This window comes from Panonychus citri, unplaced genomic scaffold (assembly GCF_014898815.1).
Source record: "Panonychus citri isolate SS breed McGregor unplaced genomic scaffold, ASM1489881v1 Contig00093, whole genome shotgun sequence".
Lineage (NCBI taxonomy): Eukaryota > Metazoa > Arthropoda > Arachnida > Trombidiformes > Tetranychidae > Panonychus > Panonychus citri.
Window position 1 is genome coordinate 11,929 of NW_026515498.1, and position 24,476 is coordinate 36,404.

A 24,476-nucleotide genomic window follows, 5' to 3' on the forward strand; every position below is an offset into this window, starting at 1 on the left:
ATGTAATTTAAGTTGAAAATTCAGTCCATTGGTTTTCATGGATCCATTTGGCCATTTTTTTTATTGTTATTAGATTTCTGAACCATTTTTATCATCGTCTATTAAAATCCTCATGTTAATATACTTGAGGTTTAGTAGATAATAAAAGCCTCAAGGTTAACAGGGAAATTGTCACCTCAATGATATTTTAAGATACTACAAGAAAATTTTACTCCCTGAGTTATCAAGATTACCTGAACTGAATTAGATATTGAAAAGTTTTCCACCAGCAATTTGAATGATTGATGAAAATTACTCTTGGTGCTACGGAATTTGATTGTAGATGGTGATAAAAGGTCTGAAATAACAACAGAGATGAAAATTTAGACCAATGCAAACGATTTTATAACAAATTAATGAAATTTTATTACGAAAAGTAAATTGAAATTTTGTTAGTAACTTTCAAGTCGATTGTTGAAATGATTAACCAAAAAGTGGGATAACAGTAAATCCACCGACTGGACCATTAGGACCTAATCCATAGCCACCACCGTAGCCAATTCCACCTCCAAAAGAGCGGCCAAAACTAACTCCATTTCCAAGTCCACCAAGTCCACCACCAAGGCCACCGCCAAGCCCTAGACCACCAAGTCCACCTCCAAGGCCACCACCAACTCCGATGGGATTACCTGTCGACAAAGCCAAACTAATCGCTAAAACAAGAAACTTGAATAAACAAAAAACAATGAAATTAATATCTGATAAACAAAGATTAACACAATAGAGATTTAAATCAACACCGTGACCATGGGTGTAAAATTGTGCTCTGATGAACTCAGGACATGAGAGAGAGAGAGAGAGAGAGAGAGAGAGAGAGAGAGAGAGAGAGAGAGAGAGAGAGATGAGCATAAAAAATGAAATGAAACAAAAAGATTAACTGAATTGATAGAATTGACTAAATCTCAACAAGTAATCAAGATCCATTCAGTTGATAATCCCAAAAGTTTCCGGTAAACTTTTCAGGTATCACTTGACTTTATCTCTTTATCACATAAGCCAAAGTTTATCACAAATAATCAACATTCACCAGCAATCAATGTAACAGTATTATTATCATTATCCTTTCTGATACCTTGCTGATTAACAATAGATTTTGTTTTCGTCAAGATTAAGGATTATAATTGATAACTCAAAGAGGATCAATGTCATAACTGTTTTCGTTCATTGTCTACTTATCATCATGGTGTGTAAGGTAATGTTAAAAAGGCTTCGAGTTATTTTGTTTCAATCTCAGTGGTTAATTTAATTCAATGAAATCAATGTACTAATTAGTTATATCAATTAACAGTTAACTTCAGGCATAATTGTAGTTTGTTCACTAATGTTGATCAATGAATTCATAGTGAAATTAAATTATTTATACACAATTCATATTCATTAATAACCTTAATCAATGTTATTGTTTCACTTTGATAACAAAATGTTGATTATTATGTTGAACATACAAACTAAAACTTATTCACAAATTGATCAATAGCACGTAAATCCATTGATATTGAGAAGATCACAATTTAGTCAATCACTTTGAGAGGTTCAAATTTCACAATTAAACGAATCATGATAACAAACAATCAACTAATTGCTATCATTTATCGATTCATAAAGTTAGCACATAGTGTAAAGTAAACCATTTAGAATGAGAAACAAAACTTACCATGTAAAATTTCATGATGATTGTTTTGTGTGTTGATTGAATCAATTGAATGAGAGACAGAAAATTGTTGAGATACAAAATGTTAAATGATCAACGGTGTAAATATAAGTGACAATAAATTGTGATTTGTGAAACTAGTAAATCACAAATAGTGAGCTAAATGGCCTAGTGAAAGTCCTTGTTTATCGGGTTAACGAAGCAAAAATCCCGTTCAAGTGGTTAAATTGTGGCAATTAAACTGTTCACTTGTCATACCTAATCTCATGGTCAGGTAATACTGTGAACCATTTTCGCTACTATTATTTGTCAACAATCAGCAATTAGTCTAATCATTAACGATTTACGGTGAAAAGGGAAATGAAATTTTCTTTATTATTGTCAAGGTTTCATTCATTTACTAATAAACGGAAATCATCATCATTCACATGGAGAAAGATTGAGTTAGATATTAGTATCATTAGAAACCATTAGAAAAGTCATTTTAATTGTTCAACCATCACAATTAGTTAAAGTTAATATGTTTCTATCTCTTTGATTATTATCTTTTTCTCCTTCGTTCTGGGTTAATCCACCATCATAATAATTGCTCTGATTCATGAAACTTACTCACAATCTAAATTCACCATTGATACCATTAAAATCTGAGACAATCTCTTGTCTCAGGATCCTCATTATCATCTATTTCTGTGTCATCACAATCATCACTATTAGTAAATCAAATCTTTGGATTTATCTTTCATCTTTTCGAGAAAATAATTGCCATTTCTGAGGCTGACCGAATGACCAAATGTCCTCTCTCTCTCTTTCTTCACAATTGAATCACTAATGGTCAACCAAAGGTACATCTTTGCTTTGTCAACCTGAATCCATAATCTTTTACTATTATTGTGACAGTAATTATTTTCCTTGCTCTTAATCAGTAAGATAATCTATCAGCTTATTGATAATACAAAACAAATTGAATCTTTGAAAAGTTTCCCCAACTTAAATGGTTTCAAATTCAGATGACTAATCAACTCAGACAATTAACCATCATGGAAAATATCATGACAATTATGAAATTGTTATTGGAATTGATGATATAATGACAAATCAATTTGAACTTGATACAGAGATTGAAGAGGAGAAGAAGAAGAAAAAAATTGTTACTGAGATTTTTTTTTCTTCATGAGAATCAATTGTGAAGAGATTGTTGATAGAAAAGAAAAAGGTCAAAAAGAATCAATGAAGAAAAGATGAGGATAAGGATGAAGATGAAAGATGAACATCATCATGTCAACAATGGAAGATGATGATAAAAAATGACACACCTTGACTTTCATTGTCAACGGAAGTAAACAAACCAAAAAGACGACAAAAAATAGTTACCTTGTTTTTTTATGCTCTTTTTGTAGCTATTAGATGATCACCTTTAAGTACAATGATAATTAGTGATGAAATTATGTCACCATGAAAATGGAACCAGAATTTTAAAAGATTATCAAAACTGCTGATTTTGGTTTTGGTTGTTAATTGTTCAAAATGATTCACTTAATTTAGTGACATTTAACTGACCCAAAGATAATTAAATATATTGACGTTTACGTCAATCGTAATTAGAGTAATTACTATTTACTCTTACATAAAGTTTTATTTCAAATTAATTACGATTAAGTAAATAGATGAATCCATTTGACTGAACCATTTTTCAATCAACTCACTTAGAAAATCATTAATTGCAGTTTCAATAATTAATCGAATGGTGATATTTTTAATCGCCCTTATATTCAAATGTTATTATCATTATTTACTCTGTGTCAGGTTAAATTTAGTTGATTAAAACATGATAATCAAATTGAATCTGATTCTCTCATGTAATTAGTTGAATGTGTATTTATCTTTCATCTCGTTTTTCATCTTAGTTCATCTCATAGGGATTTCAATCTCAATCTTTGCTGCTCTTTTTCACCTTTTCACCAAAGTTCTCATTCCAATTCACTTTCCATGTAGATTCAGAGTCTCATCAGCATAGTACATGTATGTAGTTTCCTTTTATTTTTCTCATGAAAATGTTTTCTCAATGATACTCACAATCAAATTGAATGTCCATTGAGTTTCTCAATTAATCACAATCAACTAGTTGAGATTATATGAGCAACATTACCTGTGACAAGTGAAACTATTTCCGTATTTTCATCAAGTCTCTCGATTTGCCACAATTAACCCTCAATGAGAATTCATTTGATAGATTAGTTTAATCAGACACTTTTCAATCTGGATCAACATGTAATCAAGATAAAGACTATTGGGCCAATAGTTGACTATTTTCATCAACTTGTCTATCTTAAAGTTTCCAAATCTTATATATAGATAACCTTTCATGAGGATATCATGATTCAATCAATGGAGATAAGTAATTAACTTGTAAATAAATGGTATTAAATATTGAAAGTTAATCTTTTTATTATTTACAATATTTGTCTTCGATATTATTTTGTACATAATTTACAGTTTGAATTGATCGCCGAGTTCAAATTAATTCGTTGGTTTCAGCGAGTCCCATGTTCCCTCCGGTTTTGATATTCTAGGAATATTATTTTCGTTATTAAGAGATGATCCATTAGCTTAATTGAATCGAATCGATATCCCGTTCGTATCTTGGATTCATATTGAGTTCGATTGATTATCGATTGGTTATCGTCTTCATCTCAAATTATTTGGAACTTTTCAAGAAACGATTATGAGATCTTATATATATTTAACATGGTAAACTTCTGGAAAGATAAGATAGAAAAAAATATATACAGAGAATAAATTAATTCAGTGAATTAATGATCAATTTAATTTCACAATTATTTGTTTATCAAAAAAAAAATAGATCGTTAATTAGATTAACTAAGAAATAGAGGAAATCTTTGTGCATAAATATTCAATTATCAGTGAAAGAATAATGAGAAACTTGAAACTCGATAAAAGTTCTAATAGAACATAACTTTTACATGATCGATAAAAGTTTCGAAAGTAAAAGTTATCATCAAGTCGATTATTCTGAAGAATCGGGAATAACTATTCAGATTGAAACGCTAATCATTAATCATGGAATATAATTTAGTAAAATATTATGTCAATGAACTTGAATTTAAAATTATCTTAAATATTCATTACTCAGACTCTCTGAGTTGTATAAACGTTTAATAGAAATCAGGGAATGGGCTGAATTTCAATATACGATTATCAGGAAATATCGAATTGAACTTGCAAAGGTATTTGGATATTATAATTATCCTGAATCGAGTTCGAAGTTCTAATGAAAAGTTTCAACTTCCTGAAAACGGAAATAATCAGAAAATTTTCGTTACTTTGTGATGATAATTAATTAACTTTAGCATTTTACTTCAATAGCTATACAATTATTCACAAAATGTTTTTCATGTAGACTCAAGTTTATTCAGAAAAGTTCACCAGGAAAAAAAGACTCTATTCAAATAAGATGTGAATGTGAAAAAGTTACTATTATGGTTGATTATTGGTAAGATAAACTAGTGATTCAACTATGGTGACATTGATACACCTCCAGGGTAATTATCGAAGGCTAAATATGAGAATGAGTTACAAAAAAAAGTGCTGAATGATATTAAATAGATAAAGGAATTGAGTGAAATTGTGATGATATTCTGTTGATATTATCCAATGATATTATCGACGATAAAGAAAAGGTAATACTCCGGAACTGAGAATAAGGAATACATTATCTAAGATAATATGATCTTTTTGTTGGCTCTACTTTTTTTTATATTATTATTGTATCGTTATTACATCAAGTGAAAGTCCAATGATTTGGAACCAGGAAAAGTGACAATCATGAGATGAAACAAAAGAGATGATCATGAAAAAGGCTTTTCTTTCAAATGACTGAGTAAAAAAGTAAACAAAAGATTATTGAAACTTTTTTTTTGTTTCCAAATAGAAATAAAGTGAAATACTTAAAAGAAAAATAGAGAATATAAAAAAAGGAGATGAAAAGATGATGAGTTCTGTCTTTATTTCTCATGATGAGAATGATAAAGATGAGGAGTATAAAGATGATGAGGATGACAAGGATATAAAGAAAAGAGGAATCAAGGTAATCCTCATAAGACTGCGGGTTGTTTAATCTTGAGCATCCTAAGAATGGTGGTTGACCCTTTAGGCATTTAATTCTGATGAAATTGAAATTGAAATGATAATCAGGATGAGAATGAAATCAAGGGGTTGACAAATTTAATCTTTAAACAATAACTAACTATCTCAAAGTCATGAGCAGATGAGAGATCAACTTTTTTACCTCTTTGTTCAATACTAAATTACTTAGATTCTTATATTGAAACTTATTAAGATATCAACAAAAATGTCAGATCAAAATTCTGGCTTAATTGGACAGAACTTTGAGCTTACTGAGTATTCTCAATGGGAGTTATTATTGAAAAGATACAATGATAATTTTATTGTACGAATTTTAAAAATTGAGTCTCAATATTTTAACAAAACTCCATGCAGATTCATAAACATGATATGGATGATCAAAATGAAAATATGATTTTCTTTTGCTTATAATGTTTAGGAATGGAACTGAAATTCAAATATCATAATAAGCCAATTATATTAATACTTATGAGGATTGAACATTTTAATAGAAAAATTTTCTTATTACTAATAATAAACTCTTCATGTTAAACAGTCAATGAGTATTGGTACTTGACAGAATCTTCAGTTCATATCTCATGTTATATTCACAGTTATTATTACTTTTGTTTCACAGAATTTACCAAGATTTTTATTGGAAACCACTTGGATATCATTGATTAGAAATTGATATAGATGTTCATTGAATGAATTAACATGATAATTGACATGATTGCTATCAGAGGAATTGTTTAAAATGCTTTTATGTATATTCAGATTATATTATAACAATTGACGATTCGGATGAGAAAAATCAAATAAAGAAAATGTTAGTCGTGTAAATCAATCAATGTTTTTATCTGAATGCATTTCCAATTGTTAAAATATTATGTACATAATATGATAATGAAAAAATATTCATGATTTAATGGTTGTAAATCAGAATAATCGATTAGAATTGAATTTATATGAATTTATCTCAATTGAATCATGATCTTTTTTTATCACCAATACAATTGATTATTTGATTACTATTTGCATTATGAGCTAAACTAAAGTTTTGATTATCAGGTAATCATATTAAACAGTTGAAAGGGTTATCCTGTAAGTGTGAAAAAAGTATTGTGAAATTTTTTCCAATGGATTCTTAAAGTTTCCTATCTCAACTCAGTGAAAAAAGATTTCCGTTTTCATGACAAAGTTGAAACCTATCATCGTCTAATACCTTGATTCAGTTTCAATTCAAAGGTAAACCAATTTTAACTATTATTGATTCTTGACAAATTTTGATTTGATTTTGATTCAGTTGAATGGATAAAAATACCTGGATATTGATAAATCACTTTTTAACCCTCATGATATTTCAAGATTTACGACGATGAACGTGACTCGAAATTGTTGATTCGTTGGTTAATTTTTGGCTGTTAAATAAACTAAATTATCTTGGAGATTTAATTGAATTGCAATGAATTGACGAAACAAGCAATCGTCTGGTAACTAATTAAAGCTCAACTATTAATATCGGTTCAATGATTGATCACAATTTTATGGGAAAATAAATACATGGTAACAATTTATTGTTACATTGATGCAATTATTTTTATCATGAATCTCATCAGCTATTCAAGAATCAGTGAACAAAGAAAATAACTTTCATGTACGACAAAAACAGTTACAATACCAATTCATGAATTCAGTTGAACACAATCCTGGTTAAACTCTAGTAAATTGAGTGATATTGGAATTATTAATATCAGTTCAGAGTTATCATGATAATCCATGATGCTATTATCTATTCCTTAAGATAGCATATTTCAACAATTTCAACATTACAATAATGACATAAATTTACATATTATACAGACTTTATAAGACAGAAGCTATAGATTTGTGAGGATTTTTTCGTTTGAAGCTATCTCAGTACATGGATATCGACATGACTGTAATTGTTATGACATTTTTGTTTGACAAACTGACCATAATACCAAGTTTACTCAGTTTCAGGTGAATCAGGTTCTTTTGTTGACATGAATGAATGTCATCATTATTTTTAAATTCATTTTATTCTTGTAACAATATTTGAAAGAGCTCAGAAAAATATGAACTTTTTATAAGATTTATGACAATCCATCACTTAACCATTTTGATAGTTTTTTATATAATGAGAAAGTTACGGGCTGGGGAGGAACTAGAACTTTTATCAGTCAAAAAATCTCTATAAAAACCGTTGGCTTTCATTTCATTTCAATTGTTGATTGCGACTCGATGGCACGCCAAAGATAAAATCGGGCTGGGATCGACTGATGGGTCTTCGAGTTCAATACGGTGATAGATTGTCAGTTAGATCAACACAATTGAGCTTCGACTTATTATCATTATTATTCATTTTATTATTTGTTCCCTTGTTGTTGTTCTTCTGCCTTTCATTTGAGTCAATTTTGAAGCTTTGTGCACAAAACTGTGACAAACGTTACAATTCTCTTTTTTTGATTTCACCAACTTAATTACAATCAAAATTAAATCAACTGTCGATCAATTGATCAACCGAAACTTGATAAATGATTGATTTAAAATAAACTCTAAGAAATAAAGAGTAAAATCAAGTTAAACATTACATCATCAACTGGATTGATTTATTAACAAAGAAATGGGGTTAAATATTAAGAAAGCCGTTTAAAATGAAAAGGTAAAAATTATTATTGTAACTGGATAAGGATCATCATCTGCTGGTGCTTCATCAGATTCATCATCTGGCTCAACTAATAACTCTGGTTCATCATCCATCTTATTGGTCAATTTGAAGTGACCGTTTGGTTGATTTTGTCTGGGCTTCATTAACAAATTAAAGCGACTAGCATTAAAGCGCCAAAGGTAATGACTAGAGCTTAAAAGCATATGGAGGATCAACAAGGGAAAAGGTAAGTTTAGAGTTTGAAGATCTATAGCGCCAGTCTAATAGATCAAAGGTTTAAGGGTAAGTGTTATGCTTAATTTATTCTTATTTATCCTAATTTATTACGTCTTCTTGATGACCTTTAACCAATTATTATTTTCAATTATTTAATTTTTAGCAGGATCATGAAGAGAGAAAAATTAATTAGAAGAGAAAGAGAAAATAAAAGAGGAAGAGAAATCTTATCCTTTGGTTTCTCTTTCTAAAAGTTGACTTTACATTATACTGTGAGGGTAAAATTTTGGCCTCCAAGAACAAGATGGGTTGGAGGTGGCAGATGATGAGAGAAGAGGAGGAAAAGGATTAAGTTCCCATTAACCCCAAACTTTGCTTAATCCTTTCCTTCCTCCTCTTCCCAACTTAGGAAAAGAAACCCGAAACCTTTTTCTCTTCATTTTCTTTTTCTATTCTTTTTCTTTTCATTTTTGTTCGGAAACAAATTAATTGTGGTTGATTGGGTTTGTTGAAAAAGGCTCTACCAAGGCTAAGGGTAAAAGGTGAACCCTTTCCTTGGGTAGAGCAGGAAAAACTTAAACGAAAATAAAATTAACAAAGGGTTGAAAGAGAGAGACTCTTTCTTTCTCTCTCTCTCTCTTGACCCATCAAGCTCTTTCTTTTTCTTTTTCTTTTCTCTTTCGACATAACCCGAGAAGGGGTATATAAGGAAGAGAGAAAGGGACAAGGGAGAGAGTCCACAGTTTTGAATTGACCTCCGTCATCTCAACATCATCGTCATCATATATTTTGTTTTCCTCTCTCTCTCTCATCGACCAAATCATCAAGCTAACCTAAGTGTGTTTGTTTGTTTGTTTGATATTTCATCATCATCATCAGCACCATACAATCTAGTTTAGATTGTTTCGTCTCCATCTTTGTGTTTCCGTTTTTCCTCATCACCTTTTCCTTTACCTTATCTCCATCCTCGTGTTTACCTTCATCACCTTCTCCTTTACCTTATCTCCATCCTCGTGTTTACCTTTGTCTCCATCCTTGTGTTTCCTTTACCTCTTCATCTCCTTTACCTTATCTTCATCCTTGTGATTTCTTTCATCTCCATCCTCGTCTATCTCCATCCTTTATCTTCATCACTACCATCGGCTGCTCAAAGTATTGACCTCCTCCCAGTCAGCATCAATTTGTCTCGAGGGTAAGTTTTAGGTACATGTACCGATCTCGTTTGTTTTTCCCTTCCATCTCACTTTCCATGTACCAAACGTTTATCTTTATGAAGCTTTCCTTTTATTCACAAATATACTTAACCATTAAACATAATCTCACGTATTCATAATTATAACATTTAGCGTAAGACTAAATCACCATAGGGTTTAACTCGATTCAGTCCAAACTCGACTCGTATACTTAAGTTCATATCTCGTTGGTAACTCAGGTCACAAGGGGATGTAGGTAATTGTATGACTATAAATCAACAATTGGAAAGCTTAGAGTTGGTCTTAAATCAGATAGAAGAACTTATTAAAGAACTCATAGAAATATTAATCATACATCATCTTTCTATAACTGGTCCAGAGGATTGGTTCCTCGAACTTTTATTATCAGAAGAGATACCACCTTTAGAAATAAATGATGAGATTTAGCAATGAACAAATAGAGCTGATGAAGAACCTTTTAGCTACCAATATCTCATTTAACAATCTTATCACCTTGTACATCACAACTTCTGAACGATTGGAAAACGCGGAGGATCAACTTGTTCATATCGATACTCCTTCTACAAGTCGAGATATTCTATTGGATTTCTTTACACGACAAGAAGACTCGGAATAATCTAAGACTAAATTCAATACCTCACAATACATTGTAAGATGCAAAAAGAGTAAAAGAGAGATGGGGTTGTTTACTTTTTTGAGCACTTTTATTCATAAAAAAAAAAAATGTCGGAGAGAAACTAATAAGGTCTGTCATGCCTTCACAATCTTATCTCTATTCATACTAAAGAGTATTGGTGATGTCCTAAGTGTCTCCCTCTAGTTTGAATGTTAAATGATATGCAGTGTGGATGAAATTTTTGAAAAGGGATCGAGAGTTATTTTAAAACACATGCCATCGTTTTATAGAAATATAAGTGATTAATTGTTAATTCTACAGGGCGTAACAACCAAATATCCCTACTTTTAACTCCTTCTTACTTGTAGGCCATTTTTCAGGTTCGATTTTTTCTTTACGGCTCTACAGACAAAATGTGAAAGCTTAGCTACGTTTTTGGTCGAAACTTTTCTGTGGAGCACATGATGAGCAGTGGCCTCCAAAAGTCGGAAAAGAGGTACATTTCGATATGAAATTTTTTTCGGTTATTAAAAAGTGCACTTTTGGTAAACAAATCGAGCTAATTAGCTTTCGACTTTTCGTTCAGACATAATCTAATGTGGGTGCGAATTCTGATGTCTTCCATGGGAAATTTGGACTTTTTGATTGTCTTGAAATTAAGTCCTACTAAATAGCCGATGTCAAAAATGGAATTAGAGATTTTGATAAAAATTAATACAAAAGGAAAGTCGATTGTACACATTAACAACCAATATAATAAACAAACAAGTAAATCAGAATCGTCTTAAAAGGCCTTTCAGTATATTGTTACAGTTAAGGCCCGTATTCACCAACCGTATTAAATTTGAGTCTAGGTTTAAATCAGCTTTTATGTTTCACCAACTATGATCAAGTCTTGACCTCGAATCAGATTTAAGTTTAGGTCAATTTAATTAGAGGATTAAAAAATCTTGTTTCACCAAAATCATCTTCAATTGATATCGGAAGTCTTGATCAAAATTACATCTTGATAAGGATCACGATTAACTTTTGATTATGATTTTTTCTCATTTTTCCATTTGTACTTATTTATTCATTTTTTAATTTTTTTTACATAAATTGATTAATATCGTTATGTCCAATCATTTTTTATAATTTTCGCTAGCGTAAAAAAATTTTTTTCTTAAAAAAATATTAAACAAAGATACTAAGAAAACTTGATCAGTGTAATCATATAACTTGTTAATTGTTTGGGAATCAATCTTAATTTCAAATCTCTCCATAAATAATTTATTAATTTACCTTTTCAAATTTACCGCATTTGTCTTAAGAAAATATGTTTTCATTGTTTTGACCGTTGTTATAATTGATGATGGGCAGGTTAAAAAAATTAATTAAAAATTAGGTGTAAAATGAAAAATAGGGCAAAAGACAAAACACGCCTATTTAGGACAATTTCCTAATAAAATTAATATTTAATTGATTTGAATCAGAAAATCAAAAGATCGGGCATCAACTAATCGAGCTTGGTGGAACGAATTTTTAGTCTAAACTCGGAATCGGTCTGATCTCAGGATTAGTTGATCACTGCTTTTAATTACGGTTAATGAATATGTACCTAAATGATTCATTATTATCCTGACTTCGATTCTACGACCCCAGTTTAAGCTAGATTAGTTAATTTTGACTAAGATAGGTATTCACCAACCGAGATCAAATCTAGATCTCGGATCAAAGTTAAACTCGGATCAATTTGATTCTAGAATTAAAAAACATGTTTCACTGATCAATTGATCTCAGCTTAAATTGCTGTTTCACCAACCGAGATTAAACTTAATTGATTTTAGAATCAAAAGAAAGTCAAAATCAACCTGCAAACTAGAATTTTCATCAATTCTTATGTAGCCATAGCATTTATTTCCAATGGCCAAAGAGAGAAGTGTTACCGATGGATCATTAGGGATCTCTACGATTGTAGTGAAATGAAACTTGATCTGCTCGGATCCTGTATGGTTTCTGTTGAACGAGCAGAGAGATTGGTCAAGTTATAATATTAATATATTATATCTTTCGTTAGCGAATATCCTTACTAAAGTTTTAATGACATGTTGAGCAAGAAGAGGAAAGAGTGTGCGCAAGTGCCAGAAAATATCCGAATACCAATGCGTGTTGTTTCTCCATACACATTCCCAATGTAATCCTGAAGATAAAACAAAAACACAAACATTGCTTACAATATCACAAAACTTAACAAAAAAGCTTAAATACGCTAGCAAAATGCTTACAAGCATTTTTGGGCTTGTTCTGTATGTGAACGCGACCACATTTCCAGCATCATTATCATTTCTGAAATTATAATGGGTTCCAGATTTACAATGCACGCGACAACATTTCGATTGATTTTGATCTTGGCAAATATTTTTTTTAGGTGAATAAAAACTCTTTATTTATCAATTTGTGTTGTCTATCCAATTAATAGGACCGACGCTGGTTACATTGTTGACGCTGACGTCAGGCAACTGACGTTGACACTGACACCAGCGTCCTTGGCAAATATTGGGATCCCTTTGACTCAGTTTTTTTGAAAGCTCAAACCCAAAATGGCAAAAGTAAAATGAATTAGTAAATATTAACATTGGGCTAGCGAATAAAACTTACTTTTGCCATTGATTTCCCAAATCGATATCCAATAATCCGGTTCGTTTATGCTAAGCTTCATTTCATCTAGTCACATCTAGGAATTTGCAACCTATACCATAGCAAAATCTATTGTTGATGAAATTTATGCAGAAAATTACGGTAGCAAAATAAAAAAAAATGAAAAAAAGGTTAAAATGGTGAAAAAGGACAAAAAAGATTAATCTTACTCTTTTATATATTTCTGAGTAGCCATATTGACACAAACAGATCATATATGGTTGATGCTTACAGAGAGAGAAAGAGAAAAACAAAAAAAACGCTAAAAACTAAAAAACACCCGATTTTCAATGAAATTGTTAATATTAACAACAATAATAAACGGTAAAGTAAAAATGTAAACAAACACCAACCGAGGGACAATGTCGCAATTTACGAGAGCGAATTGCCCCTAATTTGAGTTAAACTTTAAAAAAATTAAAGTCGGGCCCAGTGATTCCGGAATCAACTAATCAGGCTTGGTGAAACAACACGATGAACTAAATGCTTCAAACTCGGAATCAGCTTGATGTCAGGATCAATTGCTCTTAGCTTTTAATCTCGATTCAATACGAGCCTAACCAATCAAATTGTTATTACAGTGATTTCAGTTTGACAAGACCGGTCGAAGACAATAAGAAGACGGTCAACCAAAATGATAAGAGTAAGCCGATGTGAGAATATGTTAATTTTTATTGTTTACACAATGAGGAGACAATTCAACAAAATAGGTAAACTACTACATCATCATAGATGCATATTGTGAAAATGATGGCTTACCAAATTCATCAACAGTGAATTATGTTCAACTAATTCTTCGACCGATGTCTTCAGTCTCTGAACTGTGTCAAAATTCGGAAGAAAATTCAAATTTAAGTGGAAAAACATTGATGAAAATCGCTATACTAAATATTTCTCAACCGCTCATCACGTGTATCGTCTCCTCGGTTTGTTTTACATACTAGTTTACTTATTCATAAATTCACAAATCAGCAAAACTTTACCAACAGAAGTCTTCATTGAACAATTACAATACCAGAATGACCCGAAAAAATGTTGCGATAACAGACGAAACAACTTCACAATACTTCTACATGAGAGAGCAAAACATGTCATCGCTTCACTTTAAAAAATCAACAAAAAATCTTCAGCACTGGTTCAGCTTACGCCCTTTCCAGAAACACCATTTAACTTACTCCTTGAAACTTACGCAGCTGTACACTAGTTGAAATTTGAAACTACATCCATCCATAAACAAATATTATGGCACGAGTTTGTTTTTCGTGAATTTTTGTCCTGAAGTCCTTTACTTCCACGCCTTGGAATTTAAAAATCAACAAAAATGGACTTACATAGTTTAGACCATACTAAAAACCATGCTCTATCAATGGATATGAAGTTTTTTGCCTACCATTCTTTTGTTTATTTTTGTTTATTTTATATTTAATCAAAAATGGTTCGAATAATGATTACGATGTGGAGATTGGTTTGAGCTCTACGAATTATACGATAAAATTCAAAGGAATAAGAATTAGGTAACTCTTGTTTACTTATATCTTATATAGTGATAAAGATGATTAAGACATTGATAATTATGTTCGTCATTGACCAAATTAACAAATTAATTAAGAAATTGTCAGAAAATGGACAAAATGATCAATGATCAATCGAGAATTGGTCAGCTGTCAATCAATTATCATTAATTAAAGTTTAAAAAGTTTTAATCATCTTCAAAAAGTTTCACTATGCCTAAGTGATTAAACGATCGGGTAAAAAACAACGGTTATTGAAAAAATCTTATGATATAACAAAAAAGAGAAACAGAACTTTTCGAAAAATTTAAGTGTAAAGAACCAAGTCTTGTGTTAACTCCTCTGGAATATGTTCCATCAGCAAAACGAATTAATGTGACCGAAGGATATATTAAAAATCCATTTTTCATCGATGAACAATCATCAAAGGAAATTCAACAAATCATTGAGGAATTAAATGTACTCCAATCTGAAGAAATTCGTGAATACAATGATAATTTTGTTCGATTACTTGATGAATGTTCGGTTTCCATTGATGAAATTTTTCCAATTGATGAATTCGTCGATTTTGTTTTAAAAATGATGTGAAACCAGTTCATGATTTCGATGAAATCATGACTGATGATTTAATCAAATTTTAATTAAATTATATTGAATTTAATCATTTAAATATATGTATTTTTATTTTCGGTCCTTGGTGAGAGAGAAAGAGAAAAAGAAAGAGTAAATTGGTGTGCCAGAGGGGGCATATTATTACTACTCAATCGTTATTGGCCATCACACTTAACCAATTATCACATGTTCACCTTCAACCTCAGTCAAAACATAGATGTCATCTTGATTATCTCTATAATATTATATTATCTCTATTATTGGAATAAGAATTAGGTAAATCTTGTTTACTGTTCGACGGATGAAAATGAAAAAAACCAAACCAACATCAAGAGCGTGTTGGTGATTCAAAACAAGAATTGAATGAACACTACCTCGTGTCTGTCTACCAATCTATTTGCCATTTCTTTCGAAAAGAAAATTGAACGCAAAAAAGAGTAACCCAAAAGTTACCATTAGAAAAGAAAGAGCCAAACAGGATGATAAATTCTTTCTTTTCCTCATCTCTTTCTAATTCTCTTTCTTTTCATCATCTTCTTTTTCCTCTCTTAGGTTATGCTGTTTGTTATTTGTTATTCTCTGTGTTGAAATTTTGTTCACTTTTTGCAAGCAAGTTCAACGTTCATCCATTTACCTTTAATCTTCTTCTTCTTCTTTCTAATTATCTGATTTACTTTACAATTAATGCAATTGTTATTGACCATCACACTTAACCAATCATCACCTGTTCACTTTCAACCTCAATCAGAACTTAGATGTCATCTTGATTATCTCCTTTTACCGGTCATCATCACTTACATCAGAAGCACTTTGTCCATCTTGATCGGCAATTTGTTTTGTTTTTTCCTAATTCTGTTGATAGACTTTTACAATCACAATGCCAGTTAATTTCGATAAATATCAACGAGATCTCGTTTCATCATGGAAGGAGGTTGTCAATGAAAAAAGTGATACTAGTTAGTAAGTGATTAGTAAGAGCTAATTTACAACTTCAAAACTACAGGCTTTTTTCAGTCGATTGGCTTTTCAAGCTATTAGGTAAACAACTAAGTAATGGCCAAAATTTTTTCGACCTTACATTTGGCTTGATTGTTAGAAAACTTTAGATTTTTGGTTAATAAATTTAAATAAAATTTGAACTTGATCGTTTTAATTGTTCGAAAAACGAAAAAAGAAAAACAAAAATTCTATCACTTTAGATATAATTTAATTGTAATTAAACTAATCATCATAAAATGATCATTTATGTATCATGTTAAAGCTTATTATCTAACCTCTCTAATTATACTAAATTTATTAATCAAAAATCTAAAGTTTTCTAACAATCAAGCCACATGTAAGCTCGAAAAAATTTTGGCCATTACTTAGTTGTTTACCTAATAACATCTTGTAAGATTTACAACATAGTAAGTAACTTAACAGTTCTTTCAAATTTCATGACTTAACTGGATATTGTTCATTATCATGAAATCGTTTTATGTAAACTTCAAGTCATGAAGCTCGAATTTATTAATTATAATTCAGATAAAGAGCTCTTTATCTAAATTAATTCAATTTTCACTGTTAACTTTGATTAGATTACCTCTTTATGCGAAATTGATATAATTTTGGTTCTCGTCTCATTTTTCGTGGCTGTATATCTTTTCCTACGCTAATCCTATGTCTTTAACAAGAAACATGTATTAATAAGTAAGAAGACATTGAAATTCAGTTGGTTAAGTTGATGATTTGCGAATAAAAATAATTAATGATCTTATCAATTTTGTCCTTTCATTTTCATTTATAATCTTTAGCACAAATCATTAGTGATCATAAGTTCAAACTAAATGAAAATAAAATCAGATATATTGATTGATTGACCAAAATGAATTATATACCTGATAATTTATCATTCATGTAATAATAAATATCATGTTGTAATAATTCGGCTAAATAATAAATGATTAATTGACAATGAAATTTTATTAATTAAAAATTATCATTGAAATGTAATCAAGTGAAGATGACGCTATTTGATTGAGTTTAGTTCAAATGCCTATTTTATGTTAGTATAGTCTCACTCAAATCGCTAATCTATTCGAACGGAATTGACTTGGCCTAGTTGAAGGTTATCATATCATTTCCAATAACTGAGGAAAAATAAAATATCATTATTCATTCAAATTGATGTTATGTTCACCATGAATCATTGACTTTTCCCCCTGACTCTCACATGGAATATATCTTAATTCATTCTGACATAAAGTGAGCAGCAAAGTTACAACTTATACATGTATTATGATGATAAAAGACAGAGAAACTTGAAGCAATTGACCTTAGTTGTTTTCAGTTTCATGGTGGAAAATATAATGTGAATAAACTCACTGAATATAAGTGATAAGGATCATGATAACTCAAAGTTTTCAACGGCAACCAGATGATTTAGTTGTTGAAACAATAATGTTTAAATTTCATCTTCCAATTGAAATAATCAATCAAAATTGATGCTCATGGTGTTTAGGTGAATAGCAAATTTGTTAATGAAAGTAGAGAGAGAGAGTATGGTAAAAGTTCAGATACATTGAATATTATCTTCAGAACTGTCTTAAGCCTACAACTTGAAGGCAATAAATAAGTTCATGAGATTGAGATGCTGATTGAGAATGAGAAGTTAACAGTTGATTGCAATTGACAAATTGATGGACTATCCCAATGTCAATCTGGACAACGAAAAAAACTCCCATGTAATATAAAGTTACCGAGTAAAAGTTACGATGATCATTAAATTCAGAGTTTCATGCTAAAAATGAAAGTTGAATCGATCATATATCATGATGGTAATTGATTTAATTTCATTGGTAGACTCAGAGTTGGGTTAACAACTGAGAATCGAAATGAATTTCTGAAGGAATGAAATGAACAAGTAACTTTGTTACCTTATCAATGCGTCTCAGGTAATTGAAAGATAATTTATTTTCTTGATTTAACATTGATCTTTTAACCGATAAAAACATTGTCCTGTTTATCATGATTAACCATCGTTAATTGAAATGAACTAGATGATAGTTGATTAAATAGATTGGATGGAAATGAAAGTTAATCGATTTTGTAGATTAGCTTAAGGCTTAAATGGAAGCAAAGAAAAACAATTTTCATCTTTTTTCCTTAATCATCATGTTGATTGTTTCTCTGTCCAGTTAATACCTTTTACCATGCTAAAACTCACTTTGACCAAAATAAACTTATTAATTGTCAATGATGAAGCAAAATGGACATTAAATCCTTTCCATTTGGGTCAATTTATGTCAATATGGGGAAAAAAAGAAGGTAATTATTATTTAATCTATTAGTTTAATCTGTTGTTGTTGTGGTAACTCAATTTACCTTAAATTGCAATCAAATGTTTGATTGTATTTACAGAAAACCACGTTAATCAATATTGATCATGATGTTTATTGAAATTTTCAATCAACAATATTAATCATTTACAGAATGATGATGTAAACAAGGTTGTCAATATGCTAATAATAAATTAATTAATTGTTGTATTCAATTATTAATTGTCATGCTTGTTAATCAGCTAATTTTCAATGAAAATTTATCATATTCACCTTCAATTGTTGCTAATCTATTAATACTTTCCTTATATTATAAATCAATATGAGAACAAGATATCAAGTTGAAAGTTTCCATCTCCAATTTTGTAATATCAATTAGATGAATGATTAATTGAAAATCTAATTAATTGCTGCTAATCTGTGAATTGATTAGAAACTAATTTGCTTTTAGAAATTTTCTCTTCTTCTTATTACCACAAACTAAACTTGTCAACTGATCTTTGAATATCATTCGTTAACCTTGATTGGAATACAATCAATTTCTATTATTAAACTAAATCACTATGAGACACACTATCAATTTACATGTTTACGATTAGATTAATATAATTATCGTCGTTCATTGAGTTTATTGTAATCAAAATTTCACTTTGTTTATTCATATTCTTTAATTTGATTAGCCAAGTACTTTGGCAAATTGGTTATTGATTAAGAGATGAGGATTAAGCTTATGGGTTAAATGTTAGGTAATCATTGTATGGGATTAATTTTATATCTGATTATCACTGATAAGAGTTAATTTAGTTTGTGAATATCTTGATTGATTTGATTTCTCTGCTTTAATTTTAGTTGATTTTCATGATGTGTGATCATTAAAAATGGATAAAAAAATCTTTGATATTGATTGAATATTTCATGTAGTTGATTAATGATTCAATCTAATTGTTACATCTTAATATATAACTGTTATAACCTTGAATGTCAATTTGATTATAATTTTATTAAACTTGATCAATAGTGATAAATATTATGTTTGTTTGATTCAATTTGATTATTGAGCAACATTGATTATGATATTTAAGCCAATCAATCAATCAGTGAATTTGATGATTAACTAAATAATAATTAATCAACTTTCGGTTTTCAGTATGACGGGGAAAAAATATCAACTGCCCAATAGTGAGAGAAAGTGATTCTAATGATCTTGATATAAGAAATTGATTATCTTATTAATGATGGAAAACTTTTAATATAATAATAAACATGACAATTGAGACGGTTGATAAAATCGCAAGTTATGAATACGATCAACTTGTTTGATGAAAAAAGTATTCAAATGAAATAAAACTGATCCAAGTTCACATTTAATTCACTTATTACGATCAAAGTAACGATATATTGATTGAATAAAACGATTCCAAGTGCTAGCGATTGAAAACTTAAACTCGATAAAAAAAATAAATCGATAATCGTTTTAATCATTTGACAAGATTATCCATTTTCTTTTTACTTAAATAACAATTTAAAGCTTTAATGCTTTTGCCATTTGAAAAGTTGCTCTTGTTGGGATATTTATCATCAATATCGACTGATGATCAGCAACAGAAAACTTAACAAACTTTTAAAAGAAAAAGTTTCAACCTTGAATTGGCTGTAAATGAAAAGATTGTGATAAAATCTGATGAAATTTTTAATTTCATGAATGATTTGATTTGTTTTTTGTTTCTGTCGATTCATCATCATTGTAATATGTGCATCACCCTGATAAGTTTCAGGTTTCTTGTTGTTATTTTCATGATACTAATAAACATGATAACATTAGTCTTTCTCTTTCAATATCTTTCGCCACTTATTATTTTTTGCTCACCTAACCCTGGATCAGATTCATGGACGATGAGTAACAGTAGAAACAATAACAACACTTATCGTAAACAATGAATTGCTGATTGAACCATGTCAACGATACTAATCAACATGAAGAGAGCAAGAGAGAGAGAGAGAGAGGAAATAAATTAACTAGATGAGTATTAACTTACCAATGGTTTTCATGATTTGTAGACACACAACATGATAACATGAACGTGATTCTGATGGTCAATAATATTATCGAGTGTTGGTCAATTAACTGATGAGTGATCATGTTTTTGGCACAGTTTGTTTGCTTGTAACCATTAAGATTAGTGGTCATTTCTGTTGACTATGGTTTACCGTTACATTTTGTATTAAGTAGTCGTTGATTGTTAAGTAATTTTGGACTCAATTTTTCACTTTACGGACTTTTGTTAAATTGCACTGATTTTGCCTGTTGATGTATCACAGATAATTTCAATATTATCTTTTATCGGTATTATGTCCATGTAACCCTTTACCCCTGATGTGACCTCTACCGGTTTACATGTGAGCAATGCTGCACATTTAGATGAACTTTGTAGACCAGCGGACATCATTTTAACACCATAAGCACCAGTCACAGGTAAATCAGGTGAATCCATCCTATGGTGATTCGTTGAAAGGTATCGTCCAGTTGAATGGCCATTTGATGGTCTTTTAGACCAAGAATCTGTTTTCTCACCAAATGAACGACACCAATCATTATCACGAACTGATAGTAAAATTTTCCTAAATGCTTCTCGAAATTCAGTGTTAAATATACTATAAATTACTGGATTAAGAGCTGAATTAAGCCAACCCAGCCAAGTTGAGGTTTTGAAAATTAACTCAGGTATACATGTTTTACAAAAGGCGGCGATTATGTTAATACAAAAAAATGGAACCCAACAGATTAGAAACACTCCCATGATAACACCGAGAGTTATTGCTGCCTTGTGATCCATAACTGAATGATGAGAATGATGAGATGATGATCGTGCTGATGATGAACCTGAACAACCATCATCAGGATCAAAGTGAAGAGGTTTGGCCATTGAGCGAATGTGTTGAACATGTTTACGAGCGTAAAGATACAATCGAGTGTACAAGGCGATCATGATTAGGCAAGGAAGATAAAAACTAATCGTTGAGCTGACCAGAGCGTAGAGAGGTGTAAGGTCAAGAGCACATTGATATTCATCTGGTACCAATGGTTGGGACAGATTAATTGTTAATGGTGTTGTTGTTATAACTAAAGATGATGACGATGGTGGGGTAGTTAAGGTTAGTATTTGGTCAGTGCTAAGGTCATCAATAATGTTGGACGGTTTATGCCAGCCCAAACTTACAGGTACAAATGAAATCAATCCCGATAAAAGCCAAATCAATGCTACCGAAGCGAGGACAACCCTTTTGGTCATCCATTGATTATATCGAAGTGGATCTTTAATGTGAAGAAATCGATCCAATGAAATTGCACAAAGATTTAAAATTGATGAAGTGCAACACATTATATCAAATGATATCCAAGCTTCACAAGCTCTTTGACCAAATACCCAATATCCCATTAGATTTGCGGTCAACTCAAGGGTCATCACAAGTGATCCAACGAAAAGATCGGCTAACGCAAGAGAGACAAGAAATAGATTTGATAACTTACGAAGTCGCCGATCAGTATAAATCGCAATGCAAACCAAAAGATTTCCCAAAATTGAAGCTAAAATGATCACAACTAAAGCTGAATTAACGGCGTATCTTGTTAACATCGTTGTAACTCCATTAGTTGTACAAAACTGACCAAGAGAGTTATCATCATTAAAGGTCAATCTTTCATTGTTATCGGGATCATTCAAAGTACAATTGATGAAACTTTTATTCATAACTTGATAATAAATATAAATAATTGATGATTGACAAAAATCACATGTACAATTCAGTTGAAATCAAAGTGAATCTATTTCGTGAAGTTAACATTTTTACACCAATCGAATCACAATCACATTATGCTAACGAAAATCAGAATTAATTACCAACCGTTTGAGAAAGATTAATATAATTAAATGAGAATAATCAAAAAGATGAACAATATAAAGCGAATGGAATCATTTTGAAATGTTCTTTGAAACTTGTTACCACTAATAACTTGACAGTTCGTGGAGCAGATGAACAGTCGAATTACATTTTTGTAAACTGTTGCTCTCTCAGTTTCTCTCTCAGTCTCTCTCTCTCTCTCTCTCTCTCTCTCTCTCTCTCTCTCTCTTACTCATCTTCTTTACTCTTCCATTGATTTTTTTTCTTCTCATTTCGATTCAATCATCACTTTGGACAAAAAGTTTTCGAGAGTAGTAACGCCATCTAATGAGAGCGAATTTCTTTAGTTAGACTAACAATTTAAAGCTCAATCATCGCTAATTGTAGGATCTCAATGATAAGAATGAATTTGCAATTAGATGAATTCGGTAATTGGAAAAATCGTAACATTTTAATTTCAGAAAACGAAAAAAGTTCGCAACACTTGAAGATCACTTTTACCGTTAGCGTTTTTACCGATCATTTTTTTTAATAAATCTAATAGAATGGGAAGAGAATTCAATAGGTACCAATTGTGTTCGATATTCCTACATCATGAAATTATCTTTAGTTCATAACGAATAAATGACTGTAGTTTTATCCAAAAGATGGAGCCTAATTCTTTGTGAAACTTTAGACAAATGAGAAAAATTCTGAATCTCAATAAGCTGCTGATCATTAATTCAAATCACAAATTCACCAAATGTTGACCAACTAATTCGTCAATTAGAAAAGTTTGAATTCTGTGGATCATTTTCTCCAATATGTAACCATGATTGGGAAAGAAATCAATCAGTGAATCAGGAATTCCAATAAAAATAAGAGAAAAAATCAAACAAAAGCAACAGAACAATTTGACAACTTGTGAGAATAGAATCGATAATAAATTGTGTAACATCTTATTGTCTTTTCGATTACTGATAATGATGATGAAGAAAAAGAGAAGAAATAAAAAAGATAAAATTCGATATAATTCTGTTTAGATGATAAGAGAAGAAGAGAGAAAAAAAGAGAAAATATAATCCATCCCAGGTCAGCATTACTCTCATTCCTGTTCCTTTTCCCTTTTCCTCCATGACTTTTGATAGGAATTCAAAACGTCTCCTGAGAATGAAGAAAAGCAAAGCAAGCGAAAACAAACAAATAGCATTGGAATGATGAGGATGCTTGAGATGAAAAAGGAAGATGATATAAAAAAAGAAGATAAGGAAGACGAGAATTAGGTAAAGATGATAACGAGTCGCACGCCCAGTGAATTGAGTAAAATATATTATCTCAAAGGAATCTTGGAATTGTTGTTCAATCCATAATAATATCGATAATCGAACAGAATCTTCTGGATCAGTTCAAATGAATAGAAGAAGTAAAATAAAAATCGTATTTGCAATTTTCGGCAAATGCTTTTATCTCATTTCTCAAGATGATATGATTATTTTCTGTCAACCCTTTTACTCCATTGGATTAGAGGGAAATATATGTGTATATAAGTGAGAGAGAATAATCTACAAGATAATAAATAATGTGAGAAGAAAAAAAAATAACAACAGCGAAAAACTTTGAATTTAAAATCGATGAGAGTAAATTTGTTACCATGAGATGAACGTGAAAACTTTGATTGTTTTTCATTCCTTCATAACTTTCATGTTAAAGTCTTTGATAGTTTCTGGTGGAGCTTCATTGCTTTCGGATTAATAGTGAGTCTCAGATTCATTTCCAATAAAATCTATCAACTGAAAGATAAAAATAAGACAGTAGGATGAGAGAGAGAGAGAAAGAGAGAGAGAGAGAGGAGTGAGGAGTAAAATAATGATGAGGATCATCATGATGGTACCAGAAGAGGCTGATGATAC

The 24,476-nt window shown here is 30.6% G+C and overlaps 2 protein-coding genes across 2 annotated transcripts; both read right to left on the reverse strand.

Moving 5' to 3' along the window:
- Positions 1-380: 380 nt before the first annotated feature.
- On the reverse strand, positions 381-1,848 carry LOC128387765 (uncharacterized). The gene is made up of 2 exons (XM_053347030.1): positions 1,694-1,848; positions 381-705 (listed from the first exon to the last, which is right to left on the reverse strand). The coding sequence occupies exons 1-2, from the start codon at positions 1,706-1,708 to the stop codon at positions 463-465; spliced, it is 258 nt and encodes an 85-aa protein (XP_053203005.1). The 5' UTR covers positions 1,709-1,848; the 3' UTR covers positions 381-462.
- A 2,241-nt stretch (positions 1,849-4,089) lies between these two features.
- On the reverse strand, positions 4,090-22,746 carry LOC128387780 (dopamine receptor 1-like). The gene is made up of 2 exons (XM_053347043.1): positions 20,724-22,746; positions 4,090-4,446 (listed from the first exon to the last, which is right to left on the reverse strand). The coding sequence occupies exon 1, from the start codon at positions 22,434-22,436 to the stop codon at positions 20,970-20,972; it is 1,467 nt and encodes a 488-aa protein (XP_053203018.1). The 5' UTR covers positions 22,437-22,746; the 3' UTR covers positions 4,090-4,446; positions 20,724-20,969.
- Positions 22,747-24,476: the final 1,730 nt, after the last annotated feature.